This window comes from Lottia gigantea (genome assembly GCF_000327385.1).
Source record: "Lottia gigantea unplaced genomic scaffold LOTGIsca_68, whole genome shotgun sequence".
Lineage (NCBI taxonomy): Eukaryota > Metazoa > Mollusca > Gastropoda > Lottiidae > Lottia > Lottia gigantea.
The window spans coordinates 483,274-496,322 of NW_008710315.1; the positions used below are offsets into that span (position 1 = coordinate 483,274).

Sequence of the window (13,049 nt, forward strand, 5' to 3'; positions counted from 1 at the left end):
TGACGTTAGGAAAATATTGTTTATATTGAAAAAACACAAGGAGATGTAACCGGGTATTGTTTATTATTTGAAGAAGCAAAACATTTAATTAAAATATCCGACAGACGGATGATTCGTATAGAATAATCATTTAAATTACCCTCTTAAAAATGAAACCAGAAACTTTAGTAAAAAGAATAATTGAAGCTATCGAAACGGAATCACCAACTACAATAATATACAATGGTAAAAAGATTAAAATATCTAAAAAACAATATTGATAAATATAAACATTGTAAAGTCCGTGATGATATAGATTTGGAAAGAATTGAGTGTAAAGGAAGGTGGATTTTTACCTTTCCTACCTTTGATATTTGCTGGCTTGGCCGCAGCAGGGGCGACAGCTGGTGGGGCGACTGGGATAACGCAAGCCATCAACGCCAAGAAAGCAGCTGATGCTGAAAAAAGTGAAAAACGTAGACATAATATGGAAATTGAAAAAAATAGCTCACGGTTCGGTAGTAGCAGATATATTAGGGACAGTTAAAGAATTTGGAAATCGATTTAGTGAAGAAACCAAGAAAACTGTTAGATAGGGATTAAGTAATCTAATAGATAAAATCGACACCGGAGAATTGAAGGTCAAACATAAGGGGGATGCCATAGTATTTAAAAACAAACGTTCTGGAGAGGGAATCTTTCTTTCAAAGGAGTGATTTTTGGTACGAAAATGTAATAAAAAATAGGAAAGAAATTTAATCATTCAGAAATATTTCCAAGTGACCCAATGCTTATGTGTATTTGTGGAAGCTCAGGTTCTGGGAAAACATATTTGACCTTTAACATGTTGACAACACCAAAACTTTTAGATTTCGATTCATTATATATCTACACAACAACACCAGAGCAATCGTATTATCAATTCCTCAAAGCTTTAGAATATATACCAAAGAAAGACGTTCAAGACATATTTAAATATTATGAAGACAACGATGAGATAGAAATAAAAGATATCTTAGATACATATATAAAAGAAAAGAATCCACCTTTCAATCCAACGGACATAAAGGTTTTTCTTACGAAAAATGTTAATGATTTAAATTTGTCTAAAATTGATAGTGAGCGAAAGAACTTAATAGTGTTTGACGAATGTGTAGCACAAAGAAATCAATGTGTTCAACAAGAATTCTTCACGAAGACATCACAACTGTCACTGCATATACCAATCCCAATCTTTCTACGGTATGTATGCAATGTTCATTCGAAAAAATGCAAATTGTTTTTTATTATTCGAATTGAACGACAAAGATTTATCTCAAATTATTCAGTCAATTAATCACAGAATGGATAGAGATACAATCAAAAAGGATTGTAAAGCACAATGGAGAAACCTAGATGGTCATGGATATGTATTCGTTAATACTAGAAAACCTGCAGGTGAAAGAGTTATGACAGACATGTTAATTTTATTTATTTAAAAATGGGTGATTGGAATAATATTATAAAAAGAAATAGACACTATATCAAAGCTAATTATAAAATAAAGACCCAAGTTGAAAATAACAGATTACAACAACTTGGATTAACAGAAAATCTACAAACTCTATTTCAACCAATATTAAAAAGTCAAGAAGATATTAAAAAGAGACTCGAGTCTCCTATAGAACCCACACTTCATATAGAACCTCATCACCCCGAACCGATTGAATATGATGGTATTATAATTTGACCTTAGATGATATAAGACGTTATTTTTCAAATCCAAAGCCACATTTACCAAAGAGCATTTCACCAATCGTTGATGAAGAGGGGTTATTGTTTAATGGATTTAGAATAAGATTTAGTGGAAATTCACCAATATTCAAAATCGATACAAAACAATTTATATTTATATTAACAGAAGGATTATTAGATTTAATGAATGGTGGGGATGATTTTGCTAATGCCGATTACAAGGATTTTGTAGATTACTCAAAATTTCTACATTTTATAAGAAAAACGGGACCCGAAACAAAAAGATTAAAAGAAGTTGATCAATATATAAGAGTTATTAATCAAGATGATGAACATGCTGAAGACAATCCAATCATACAAGATATAGACGAATTCGAAGATATTGTATCTGAACATGAAATAGACGAATTGAAAGAGGAGATAGCCAGAGAAAACAGTGGACAAGGTATAACGTTTTTATCCGACAACAACGAGGAACTACTTAATAGATTAGAAATAATATTAGCAGCAATGAAAGAAGGTCATCGTTCAGACAGACAATATAATGAAGTAAATTGCATATTAAAAAGATTCATAGAGAAAGGTATTATAGATAAAAATGATTATAAAAACGTAATTGATAAGATTATCCAATAAAAATAGTCATCGAAAAAATGCCATATAAAGAACAACTATTCGTTATCACCTCAAATAAATCAGACATTAAATTATCTCTAGATTATGAGTACGAACTCGATCGCAATGAAGAATATGAATTGGGATTTAAATATTTCTCTTGGGACGAAAATAATAACCAAATGAAAATATCAACAGATAACGAGCTACATTCAAAACCATAAGTTTATTACCAGGAAGCTATGAATACGTAGCCATAAACGAATATCTATCTGAATATGGGGGAAGTGCAAATGGTAAAAACAATATTGAATTCGAAGGTAATTTGAATCTGAACAAAATAAAATTGATATTGAGAAATAAGAGTCAAGTTGATTTCAACGTAGAAAATTCTTTGAATACTTTATTAGGATTTGATAAGCAAATATACACACAATCCACTTTAGCGCCGCATAAAGCTAATATCGAGAATGATATTGAAGTGATAAATATACATTGTAATTTAATAAACGGTGAAATTTTCAATAAACACAAACGTCAGATTATTTACAGTATTCCAACATTCACTGTACCGATTGGATATAGAATTATAGAGAAACCATTTCAAACAACATATTTACCACTTAATTCGTTCATGATTAAAAATATAAATCTGGAAATCAAAGATGGTAAAAATTGGTTTATTGATTTTGGTAACGAAGAAAGTGTTATTCAACTTCATTTAAAACAAAAGAACTAAATTTATTGAGTAATTAATCACTCTTCATTCTCTTCTTGATTATATAGGTAATCTAAATCATCAAATTCATAGTTTTCATCAAAACTATACTCTTCCTTATCATTATAAGGAAACATAATTCCTTCACTGTTTGGTGGTTTTCTCTTTACAAGATTCAAATAACTTCTAAAAACTTTCATTTGTTAATCATCATCCTTTGGCATAACTACTCCATTCGTGAAACTCCTTTTCCATCTTTTATTAAATTCATTCGACACATCATGTCCACTAGCCAACTGAATATAATCTTGTTTTATTATTAGAATAACCCTTAAACGTTTCCTTTTCTTTTAAAACACCATCAGAAGTTAGAATGATATTATATTTGACTTTTGGCGCTAAATATAAACCAAATATGATATCACCTTTATCGCCTTTACAATATTCATTTTCAGATACCAACCCAGCTCGATTTAATTCATCCCAATTTCTAGATGAAATGTATAAACTATCAGTGTCGGTATAGAATATTTCAGGTTTATAAAATCCATTTATTACATGAATGAAATTATTCATTATTTTTTTACTGTGAGATAAAACGAATGATCCCAAATGACTAGGTGTTAGTCCTGTAGATTTAGTTGACTGATCTTCAGCAGTTATCTCTATTTCTTCAATTTCTGTCTCAACGAAATATTGAGTATCATTTATTTTTTCATAGTATTAACATGTGAGTCTAAGTTAGCCCGAAAAGTTACTTCATTCCACAAATAATTTCTCGTGTTTCTATCCTTCTGAATAGATTTACCATACAAGGAATTGCCTAATAATTTCATGCAATTACTACCCACAATATTACCTTCTCGTTTATATTTATTTCTTAGATCTCTCAAAATTAAAATATAATCTCTATATGGTGGAGTTTTAAAATTTTCTTCGTATACTATACCATCTAATATTCTAATAATATCTCCACCGGCTTTAACAATTTCTTGAATATCGACCGATGTTAAAACATCTGAACAGAAACCATTTCTAAACCTGATTTTACTCCCAGTTTCCTTTTTTCCTTCTTTATTCGTGAAAGTGATATTATCTTTAGCTGGTATTGGTTGGAAGAACATGTTATAGGGATATTTAAACCACACTGTTAAAATAGCTGTTCTAGGTCTAAATTTCTGTTCATTGAAGAGTTTTAAAAATTTTCTTTCTTCTTCTGGTAGAAACGGTCTAGCACTTTCTGCTTTTGGATATTCACTGTCTAAATCCGACATTGCTGAAGCGTACAAACCATTAGCATCAAATTCCATTAGTTTTGTACATATTATTTTTTTAAGTTTTGAATTAACTTCTGTTTTGTCTTTTGTGCTCGCGCTGTATTCTTTGAATAGATTAATTATGTTATCTCTTCTTGAATTATCACTTTGTGTTTCACTTTGTGAATTATCACTTTGTGAAATACTTTCAGTTTCACTTGGTGTTTTACTTTGTGAATTATCACTTAGTGAAATACTTTCACGTTCACTTGGTGTTTCACTTTGTGAAATAAATTCCTTTAATACATTACAAATTTAATCCATTTGGTTCGTTTCAAATATTTTTCTATTTGCCGAAACTCTTCCTCCTTTAATAGATCGTCTGATATAATGTTTTATAAAAGGATTAGTGTGCGAATAAACTTTTTCTATAGTTTCTTTTTCTGTATGTTTCGGAACCATTCTAGTAGTTTCATACCATTCTTCTTCAACCATTTCTTTATCGTAATGATACAAATAATACCAACCCTTAAAAGATAATTGGACATATTTTGGTTTACAACTTCTTATGTGACTTGCTTATTTTTTTTATCAAACAACTTCCAAGACATAACGTATCTCATTTAGCGCAAGGTTCCCATTCGTGTCTTAAAGATTCCCAGTTATCTTTGGTGTATTTTGCAATATCGATATCAGTGATCTTTCTCAAATTCATTGGTAGATTAGATGAATTTCCCCATGCCGCCAAACTAGATGTTTCATGTTGATAGGAACATGTGAAATTAATATGTTGTAAATAATTATTATTACTTGTTATTTCTTTCTGTCTTTTCCATTTTTTCTGTAAATCTTCATATGTGAATGGATTAGATTAAGGTAAAGATAGAATTCCTCTGGGTGTTTTTAAAGGGCATTGTGTTAGTTTTTTTATATTTTTAAGCACGATCCAGTTATCAATATTGCTACCGTTATGAGAAATTAATATCAATTTAATTTTAATTAATTAGGGATTGACCTAAATATTTCAACATTTGATCTATACAATCTGTACCTACAAATATTTCTACTATATTCATTAGTTTATCATAAAATTCCTCTGGAACATTATCTGTAGGATTTAAATCTGGAAAGAGATTATTTATTCCGTATAACATTTTTCTTAGTTTTTCTAAATTAATTAACGTACACGCATAAGGAATTGCTTTACGCTTTTCACTTTCTGAATACGTTTCACAATCCCAAGCAAATAACCCAGCATCATTTATACTTTAAAACACATTTAGTTTCAGAGGTGAAACCTGTGTTACTGCGTTATCGTCTCTACACGTTTTCCAAACTTGTTCATAATTATCTTCTATTTCTTTAATACCCAAACTTATTTTTATTTCTTCTTATAAGACAGAAATGTGAGTTGTGTAAATATAAAACCCAATCTAATTCCTCTTTTACAATTGTGGGGCGCAAATTTCTATTATTATGAGTATAAATTTGAAATGTAATATCACATTTCTTATTGAATTCATTAATTCTAGCAGATGTCATCACTCCTTTTCTATTTGCTTTTGAGAAACTATTGATGAAATTTTGAAATTCATTTCAAAATCTATGTTTAAAACATAATTTACACATTTGATAAAACAGTTACCATCTGTTGGTATGTAACAATTTTCACCTATATATTCATTTATTTTTTCGAGTAGTTCAGTTCCTATTCCAACTTTTGATCTTTTCATTCTTTAAAATTGTCTTTAAGTAAAAAGATACTTCCTGTAAAGTACCAATCAGAAGGGTCAGATTTTTCTTCCATATTTCTAAATATAGTATGAAAAGTTTTGGCATTAAAACCAAGAAGTTTCATAAATTGTTTGTGCTTTCCATCTTGGAAGGTCCTGTACTCGAAGCTTTGATTGGTGTTTACTAGCTGGCGATTTTGTTTTGATTATTCTCATCTGTGTAGTATTTATTGGTGTAGATATAATGAAACATAATAGACGCGCGGAACACCGGTTGTTTGAATGGGACACACTTTTATGACTCAGATCCTGCACCTTCCTCCACTTTAAGACTCGGTATCACTGTATCAGATAGAGAGGTCTAGATTAATAGGAATATGTAATGTCAATTTTATATTTATAAGGTCTTGCATTGCAATAATGTTAGCCTATCAGCTAATAAACACTACGATGTATTCTCAAGGATCATGTTAACTTGTTATTGTAGAGAAAAACAATGGTTCTAGTAAAATTGGACATCGGTGTGTGGTGGCCAGGCGTATGCCTGAAGATTGGTAAAGATGCGCGTGGTTTTATTAAATTTCATGGAGAAGAAGAGGTGTAAGTACTTAAAAATGTTTGAACTTTCAATAATGTAGCCTTTTAGCACTATGAGTAGAAATATCAAGAACAGCAGGGTAATGTCTTTGCTAGTTTTGAATATCATGGTGCCTGCTTCATTACAGCTTCTCAGTAATATATGTGAACAAGTTGTCTTCTGATTTGTAGACGAATTTACTCCCTTTAAATAGACGAGTTGATTGAACTCTACTCTACTTCTAAGCATTCTTGAAATTTTCTCTGCTATGAGTGTCTGCAGACATGAGTTATATACATTTTAGCTTTGCTATGAAAGTAATGTAATTTTATTTAAATCACTAGTCATGAAGTTCTATCAAAAAAGATGAGGGGATTTACAGATGATCAGGACATTATAAAAAAAATCACGAGGTATTTTTTCAGGTCTTTTCAAATAAAATTGAGTTATTTCACCTGTATTGAAACCAGGTGTTCCACCAGGTTTCATTTATTTTATTTTTATTTAATCAAAAGACATTTTTTGTACGTTCCTTGTTTCACTTATGTTTGATTATTTTAATATTATTAAAACAAATTTTTTGCCATTAATCAAAAAATGTCCTTATTTTGTTCTTGTTTTATATTTTTGTGTTTTCAGTTTTAAGAATGAAAATTTTACTTCAAGATGTCAAAATAAATGATATAGATAACATAAATTCATTGATTACATTTTTAAATCAATGATTGTCCAAATGATACCAAATTTGGAATAATTTTACAAACACAAAAACAGTCTTCATTAACTGATCATTGCGACCTCCAATTTGAACTGCTTTTGTATATATTATATTCATTTATTTCTAGAAAAAAGATATGCTAAAATAAAAATAGTAGAAGATTTTGATATTGACATGAAATATGCCATAGCAAAGAGACAGGGTAAGAACTCTTAATACTTATTATAATGGAAAATCTGACTTTTTAAAAGTAGGTTTAGAGAATTAGTTGCTCGAATTGAAACTTTTAGCTGCTTGCCAGTACTGAACAACTAGTACACTCTATTTTGGATCACTAATTTCAAAACAAATTTAGGGATGATCAAGTTGATACACTAGAGTAAATATCATATTCAAGTCATAATGTTGCTACTTAAACGACTATCTCCATAATTATATTCTTTTATTGTTATTATTCTAGAGCTGTTAGCTAACCAAAATGATGAATGTGATTGAGACAGATGGGGAGGATATAAGTGATGTGACACAGATGGTAAAAGTAGTATAGGACATTTCAATTTGGTCGCACGGGGATTCCCCATTCCATTTCATTTCATGGGGAAAGTGCGACCAATTGAAAGGTCCCAAAAAAAACCTAAACACCCTACATTTCATAATTTCTTACACCTATACACCCTACATTTAATAAAATCTTACACCTATACACCCGACATTTCATAAATTCTTACACCATAAACACCTTCAATCAATTCCTACATTCCATCAAAAAAGCATATTAAAAATACCCTTATATAAAATAACATCCGGTTTTAAAATAGCCTCGTTTTAAATAATGTTATTTTTAGTCTAGAAGGGAGATAACTTTTTTTTCTACTCAATTTTTAAACCTTAAAAATGGCAAATAAAATATTAGATCCAATCTTTAGATTATACGATCCGATTCGTTATTCGTTTAACAAGAAAAAAGAGGATTATATTATCATCTCACCGACTGTTGGTTCTAAATTCCAATTGAATGATGGTGGTAGAATTACCTTCGAAATAAATTCATTATAGAATTGGTTGCTTCTTTCCGATGCTTATTTCAGATGTGATTTCAAAATTAAAGATGGAACTCCCAATGAAAATCGTGTTCCACAAACAAATACAACGTTAGAAACAAGTTCTTTCCATCTTTATTTAGCGAGATGGTTTTGGAAGCTGGTTCAAATCCGATAAAAACCATTAAACACCTTGGGGAATTCGACACAATGTTGAAAACAGTTTTATATCCTAAAGATTTCGATTCAGTCTCAGGTTGGATACCCGATGTTGGCGACGGAAGTGTTTTAAAAGAACTGGGAAGAAATCTTGCAAATGATGCTGATTTAGCTAGAGTGAGAGTTGTTGCTCGAAACACAATAGAAAGAGTAGCACGAGCAGCTAATCATGGATTCGAAAAACGAGTACTTCAGTATAATAATGTTGTTGAGAATAAGAGGTGGGGTAATTACGTAAATTGGAAATTATATCCTTTATTCGGTCTGTTGGAACACAGAAAGGTTTCCATAGGATTACCATATAAAATTCATCTACAAAGAGAAATCAACGATGATAAGACATTCTTTGAAGAGAATGCTTCAGATGCAAAATTAGAAATAACGAATCTCCAACTTTTCATACCCGTAATAACACCATCAATTGAAGTAGAAACGAGAATATTCAACTCATTAATTAAAGATATTGAAATAGCTTTTCTTCATCGTAATACGGTAGGTAGCATGACTTTAACTGGAGAATCCACCACCTGGCCAATCACTAACACTATTAAACCAGCGAGATATTTAATGGTTGGTTTCAAGAACTTACCAGACTCTCAGACGAATAACAATAATGTCTTCAGAGTGGCAATGAACCAAACTCAAGATCCTATAATCCATAAAGTTCAAGTAAGATCAAACAACGATAATTATCCTAACCAACTTTTAACAATTAATCCAACCACAAAGGATTATAATGAATATTATAGAAACTATAAAAATATATGTGAATTATTTGGAAATCCACCTCAGTTTGAATATGTAGACTTTGCACTTAATTATCCAATCTTCTGTTTTGATCTATCAGCTCATCAAGAAGATCTTTTCAAAACAGGGGTGAATATAAATATTCATATTGAAAAAACACAAGGAGATGTAACCGGTTATTGTTTACTACTCGAAGAAGCAAACATTTAATTAAAATAGCAGATAGAAGAATGATAAGAATTGAGTGATATGATGATATGGGACACATGGGTCGTGAAAGAACCATAGCATTGATGCGTGATAGATTTTATTGGCCAGGTATGACTAGCCATATGGAGAGATGGATCAAATAGATGCTTACGTCGAAAATCACCATTGAATATCAGAGTTCCACTAGTAAATATACAGACTACATTCCCTCTGGAAGTGGTAGCTATTGATTTTCTTACACTAGAACCATCTAAAGGTAATTATCAGTATATTTTAGTGATAAATGATCTGTTTACAAAATATGCTGTAGCAGTACCAACGAGAAACATGACGGCACATACTACTGCAGATGCATTCTTTAATAATTTTGTAGTTCATTATGGTCTTCCTGCTAGGATACATTCAGATCGAGGTGCAAATTTTGAAAGTAGTATAATTAAGGAATTGTGTGGTTTAACTGCAATAGCAAATTCCAAAACGACGCCATATCACCCGATGGGTAATGGACAATGTGAGCGTATGAATCGCACACTTTTAGATATGTTGGGAACGCTTCCCGTTGATAAAAAGAGAAATTGGAAATCTCAAGTGGCACCGTTGATTCATGCTTATAATTGCACAAAGCATGAGACAACTGGATTTTCGCCGTATTATTTAATGTTTGGGCGTCATCCAAGGTTAGCAGTTGACCTTGCATTTGGGTTAAAAACTGACGAATCGTTTATGTCTTTACATGCCTATACTAAAGCTTTAAAGGAACGATTAAAGCAATCTTATGAGTTGACAATTTCTGCGTCGCAGAAAAGCAAAGAGAAACAGAAGAGAAATTATGATCAAAAGGTTCGATGTGCCAAACTGGAAATTGGTGATTCCGTATTGGTCCGGAAGTTGGCTTTCGAAGGTAAGCATAAAATAGCTGATCGATGGGAAAGCGAAAGGTATGTTGTTGAAGATCAGCCTAACGTTGATATACCGGTTTTTGTTGTTCGTCCGGACGATGGTAAGCGTCGAACATTACATCGCAACCATTTATTACCCGTTAATTATATTGATTCAGATGTTTCTTTAGCTACTTTACCAATACCCAAACCAAGGAAAATCATGTCAGTTATTGTTCCTGAAGCTGTAGTTGAAAGTGAAAGTTCCGATGAAGAAGTATTTATAGATTATCCTTACCGTTCAGAAGAGATGGTTACACATTCTGATTCTAGCCAAGAGGCTAATTCGCCAGGAGGGGGTGAGAAGAGATCGTCATTCGCGGTGGGGGGAAGTATGTAACAGTATGTGTTTTGTACCATGTAACATTGAGTACATGTTGTTAGAAACACGTTCTGTAATATTAATGCTTAGTATGCGGTTATAGGTTATAAAAAATACATTGGTAAGCTATTTCTGGTTTTGCTATAGTTGGTTTATATAATTTAGTAATTGTTGTAATTATGTTACGTTCGTTATTTTAGTTTTCTGGGATTATATCGACTTACATCATAGTTTTGAAATTTAGTTGATGTGCACAGAAAAGACTTGTGTCTAAATATAAAATAATTTGTGTTTAATTGTATATCGGTTAGTAAGTAATTTGTTTGTACTGTCTAACGACGTTGTATATCACATGGTGTAATTATTTGTTCGATGGTTGGTTTTTAATAAGCTCGTGCATTGTTCTGTTGGTTGGATCTGGATACCTGCTGGTATAAAGCTTGAATTGGCAACAGTGGCCCAGTACCCACATGTGAGAAAGTTGGAGTGCGCTGCTAACTTCTGTGGTCCTATTCCACAAACTGGTAACTATATTTTATTCTTTAGATCGTATGTTAATGTGACTTCTACTAATTGTCTTAGTCGAAGTAGATGAGGCAATGTTTGTCACTCATTCTAATCGCAGGCTATGGATAATATTTATGGATAATATTTATAGATAATATTTAGATGTACTTTACGCCGAAGATATTGATTTGATAAACAGAACCTATTGTCATTTCAGGGCTATTTATTTTTACTTTAGCACTAGTCCTTAGACACCTTTTTTACTAATGGTATGATGGTGTAGATCTAATTAGTAATGGCGGAATGCATTGGAAGCCTCCGTATTGGTATTTAGCACATATCCACATATCCGCGACTATCCGACTTTCATGTGGTGTGTTTCTTAGATGTAATGCTGTGTGTAATAAATGTATGAAACTGAAATCTGTAATTCCATCCTTCGACCCAAATACGTGGCGAGTCCGAGATTCCATCTTGCATAGGGGCGTGTAGCTGCGACATTATCTATTCCTCAAAGCTTTAGAATATTTACCAAAGAAAGATGTTCAAGACGTATTTCAATATTACGAAGAAAACGAAGAAGAAGTGGAAAAATAAGATATCATAGAAAACTTCATTAAAGCAAAGAATCCATCTTTCAATCTAAAGGATATAAAAGTTTTTCTTACGAAAAATGTTAATGATATAGACTTGTCTAATATTGATAGCAATCGAAAGAACTTAATATTGTTTGACGACTGCTTAGCGCAAAGAAATCAAACTGTTCAACAAGAATTCTTCACGAAAGGAAGACATCACAATTGTCACTGCATATACCAATCCCAATCTTTTTACGGTATGGATTCTATGTTCATTAGAAGAACTGCAAATTGTTTTTTTATTATTTGAATTAAACGATAAAGATATATCTCAAATCATTCAGTCGATAAATCACGGAATGGAAAATGTTAATTTTATTTTTTTTAAAATGAGTAGCGATTGGAATAATATTTTAAAACGAAATAAAGAATATATCAAAGCTAAGAATAAAATAAAGACCCAAGTTGAAAAAAAACAAATTACAACAACTTGGATTAACAGAAAATCTACAAACTCTATTTCAACCAATATTAAAATATCAAAAAGGATATTAAAAAGAAATTAGCTTTAGAATATAGACCTCCTGAAGGAAGGACATCGATGACACAGACAATATAATGAAGTAAAATGTATACTAAAAAGATGTGATAAATATACATTACAATTTAATAAACGGTGGATTTTTCAATAAATACAAACGTCAGATTATTTACTCTTCCAACATTAACTGTACCGATAGGATATAGAATTATAGAGAAACCATTTCAAACGACGTATTTACCACTTAATTCCTTTATGATTAAAAATATAAATCTGGAAATCAAAGATGGTAAAAATAGGTTTATAGATTTTGGTAACGAGGAAATTGTTATTCAACTTCATTTAAAACAAAAAAATTAACACTCTTCATTCTCTTCTTGAATAGTAAGGTAATCGAAATCATCAAATTCGTAGTTTTCATCCAAACTCAAGTCATCTTTATCACTATAAGGATACATGATTCCTTCATCGTCCGGTGCTTTTCTCTTAACGAGATTCAGATAACTTCTGAAACTTTCTTTTGTTTATCATCATCCTTTGGATAACTACTCCATTGGTGAAACGTTTTTCCCATGGTTTCTTAAATTCATTCGTCACATCATGTCCACTAGCTAATC

The 13,049-nt window shown here is 31.2% G+C and overlaps 4 protein-coding genes across 4 annotated transcripts in view; 2 read left to right on the forward strand and 2 right to left on the reverse strand.

Annotated features, from left to right (window-relative positions):
* Positions 1-1,459: 1,459 nt before the first annotated feature.
* LOTGIDRAFT_167643 (hypothetical protein) lies at positions 1,460-2,349 on the forward strand (the record flags this gene model as incomplete). The annotated part of the gene is made up of 2 exons (XM_009065144.1): positions 1,460-1,694; positions 1,880-2,349. 2 exons carry the CDS (start codon positions 1,460-1,462, stop codon positions 2,347-2,349), a joined length of 705 nt encoding a protein of 234 aa, XP_009063392.1.
* A 985-nt stretch (positions 2,350-3,334) lies between these two features.
* Positions 3,335-4,320, reverse strand: LOTGIDRAFT_167644 (hypothetical protein; the record flags this gene model as incomplete). Its single annotated transcript, XM_009065145.1, has 2 exons — positions 3,335-3,726; positions 3,906-4,320. The coding sequence occupies 2 exons, from the start codon at positions 4,318-4,320 to the stop codon at positions 3,335-3,337; spliced, it is 807 nt and encodes a 268-aa protein (XP_009063393.1).
* A 4,197-nt stretch (positions 4,321-8,517) lies between these two features.
* LOTGIDRAFT_167645 (hypothetical protein) lies at positions 8,518-9,546 on the forward strand (the record flags this gene model as incomplete). The annotated part of the gene is made up of 1 exon (XM_009065146.1): positions 8,518-9,546. The coding sequence occupies one exon, from the start codon at positions 8,518-8,520 to the stop codon at positions 9,544-9,546; it is 1,029 nt and encodes a 342-aa protein (XP_009063394.1).
* A 3,242-nt stretch (positions 9,547-12,788) lies between these two features.
* Positions 12,789-13,049, reverse strand: part of LOTGIDRAFT_167646 (hypothetical protein) — a gene marked incomplete at both ends in the record, with an annotated part of 839 nt that continues 578 nt past the window's right edge. The window contains one exon of the mRNA XM_009065147.1: positions 12,789-12,917. Within this exon, the coding sequence (XP_009063395.1) occupies positions 12,789-12,917 (129 nt within the window). The remainder of the gene's footprint in view (positions 12,918-13,049) is intronic.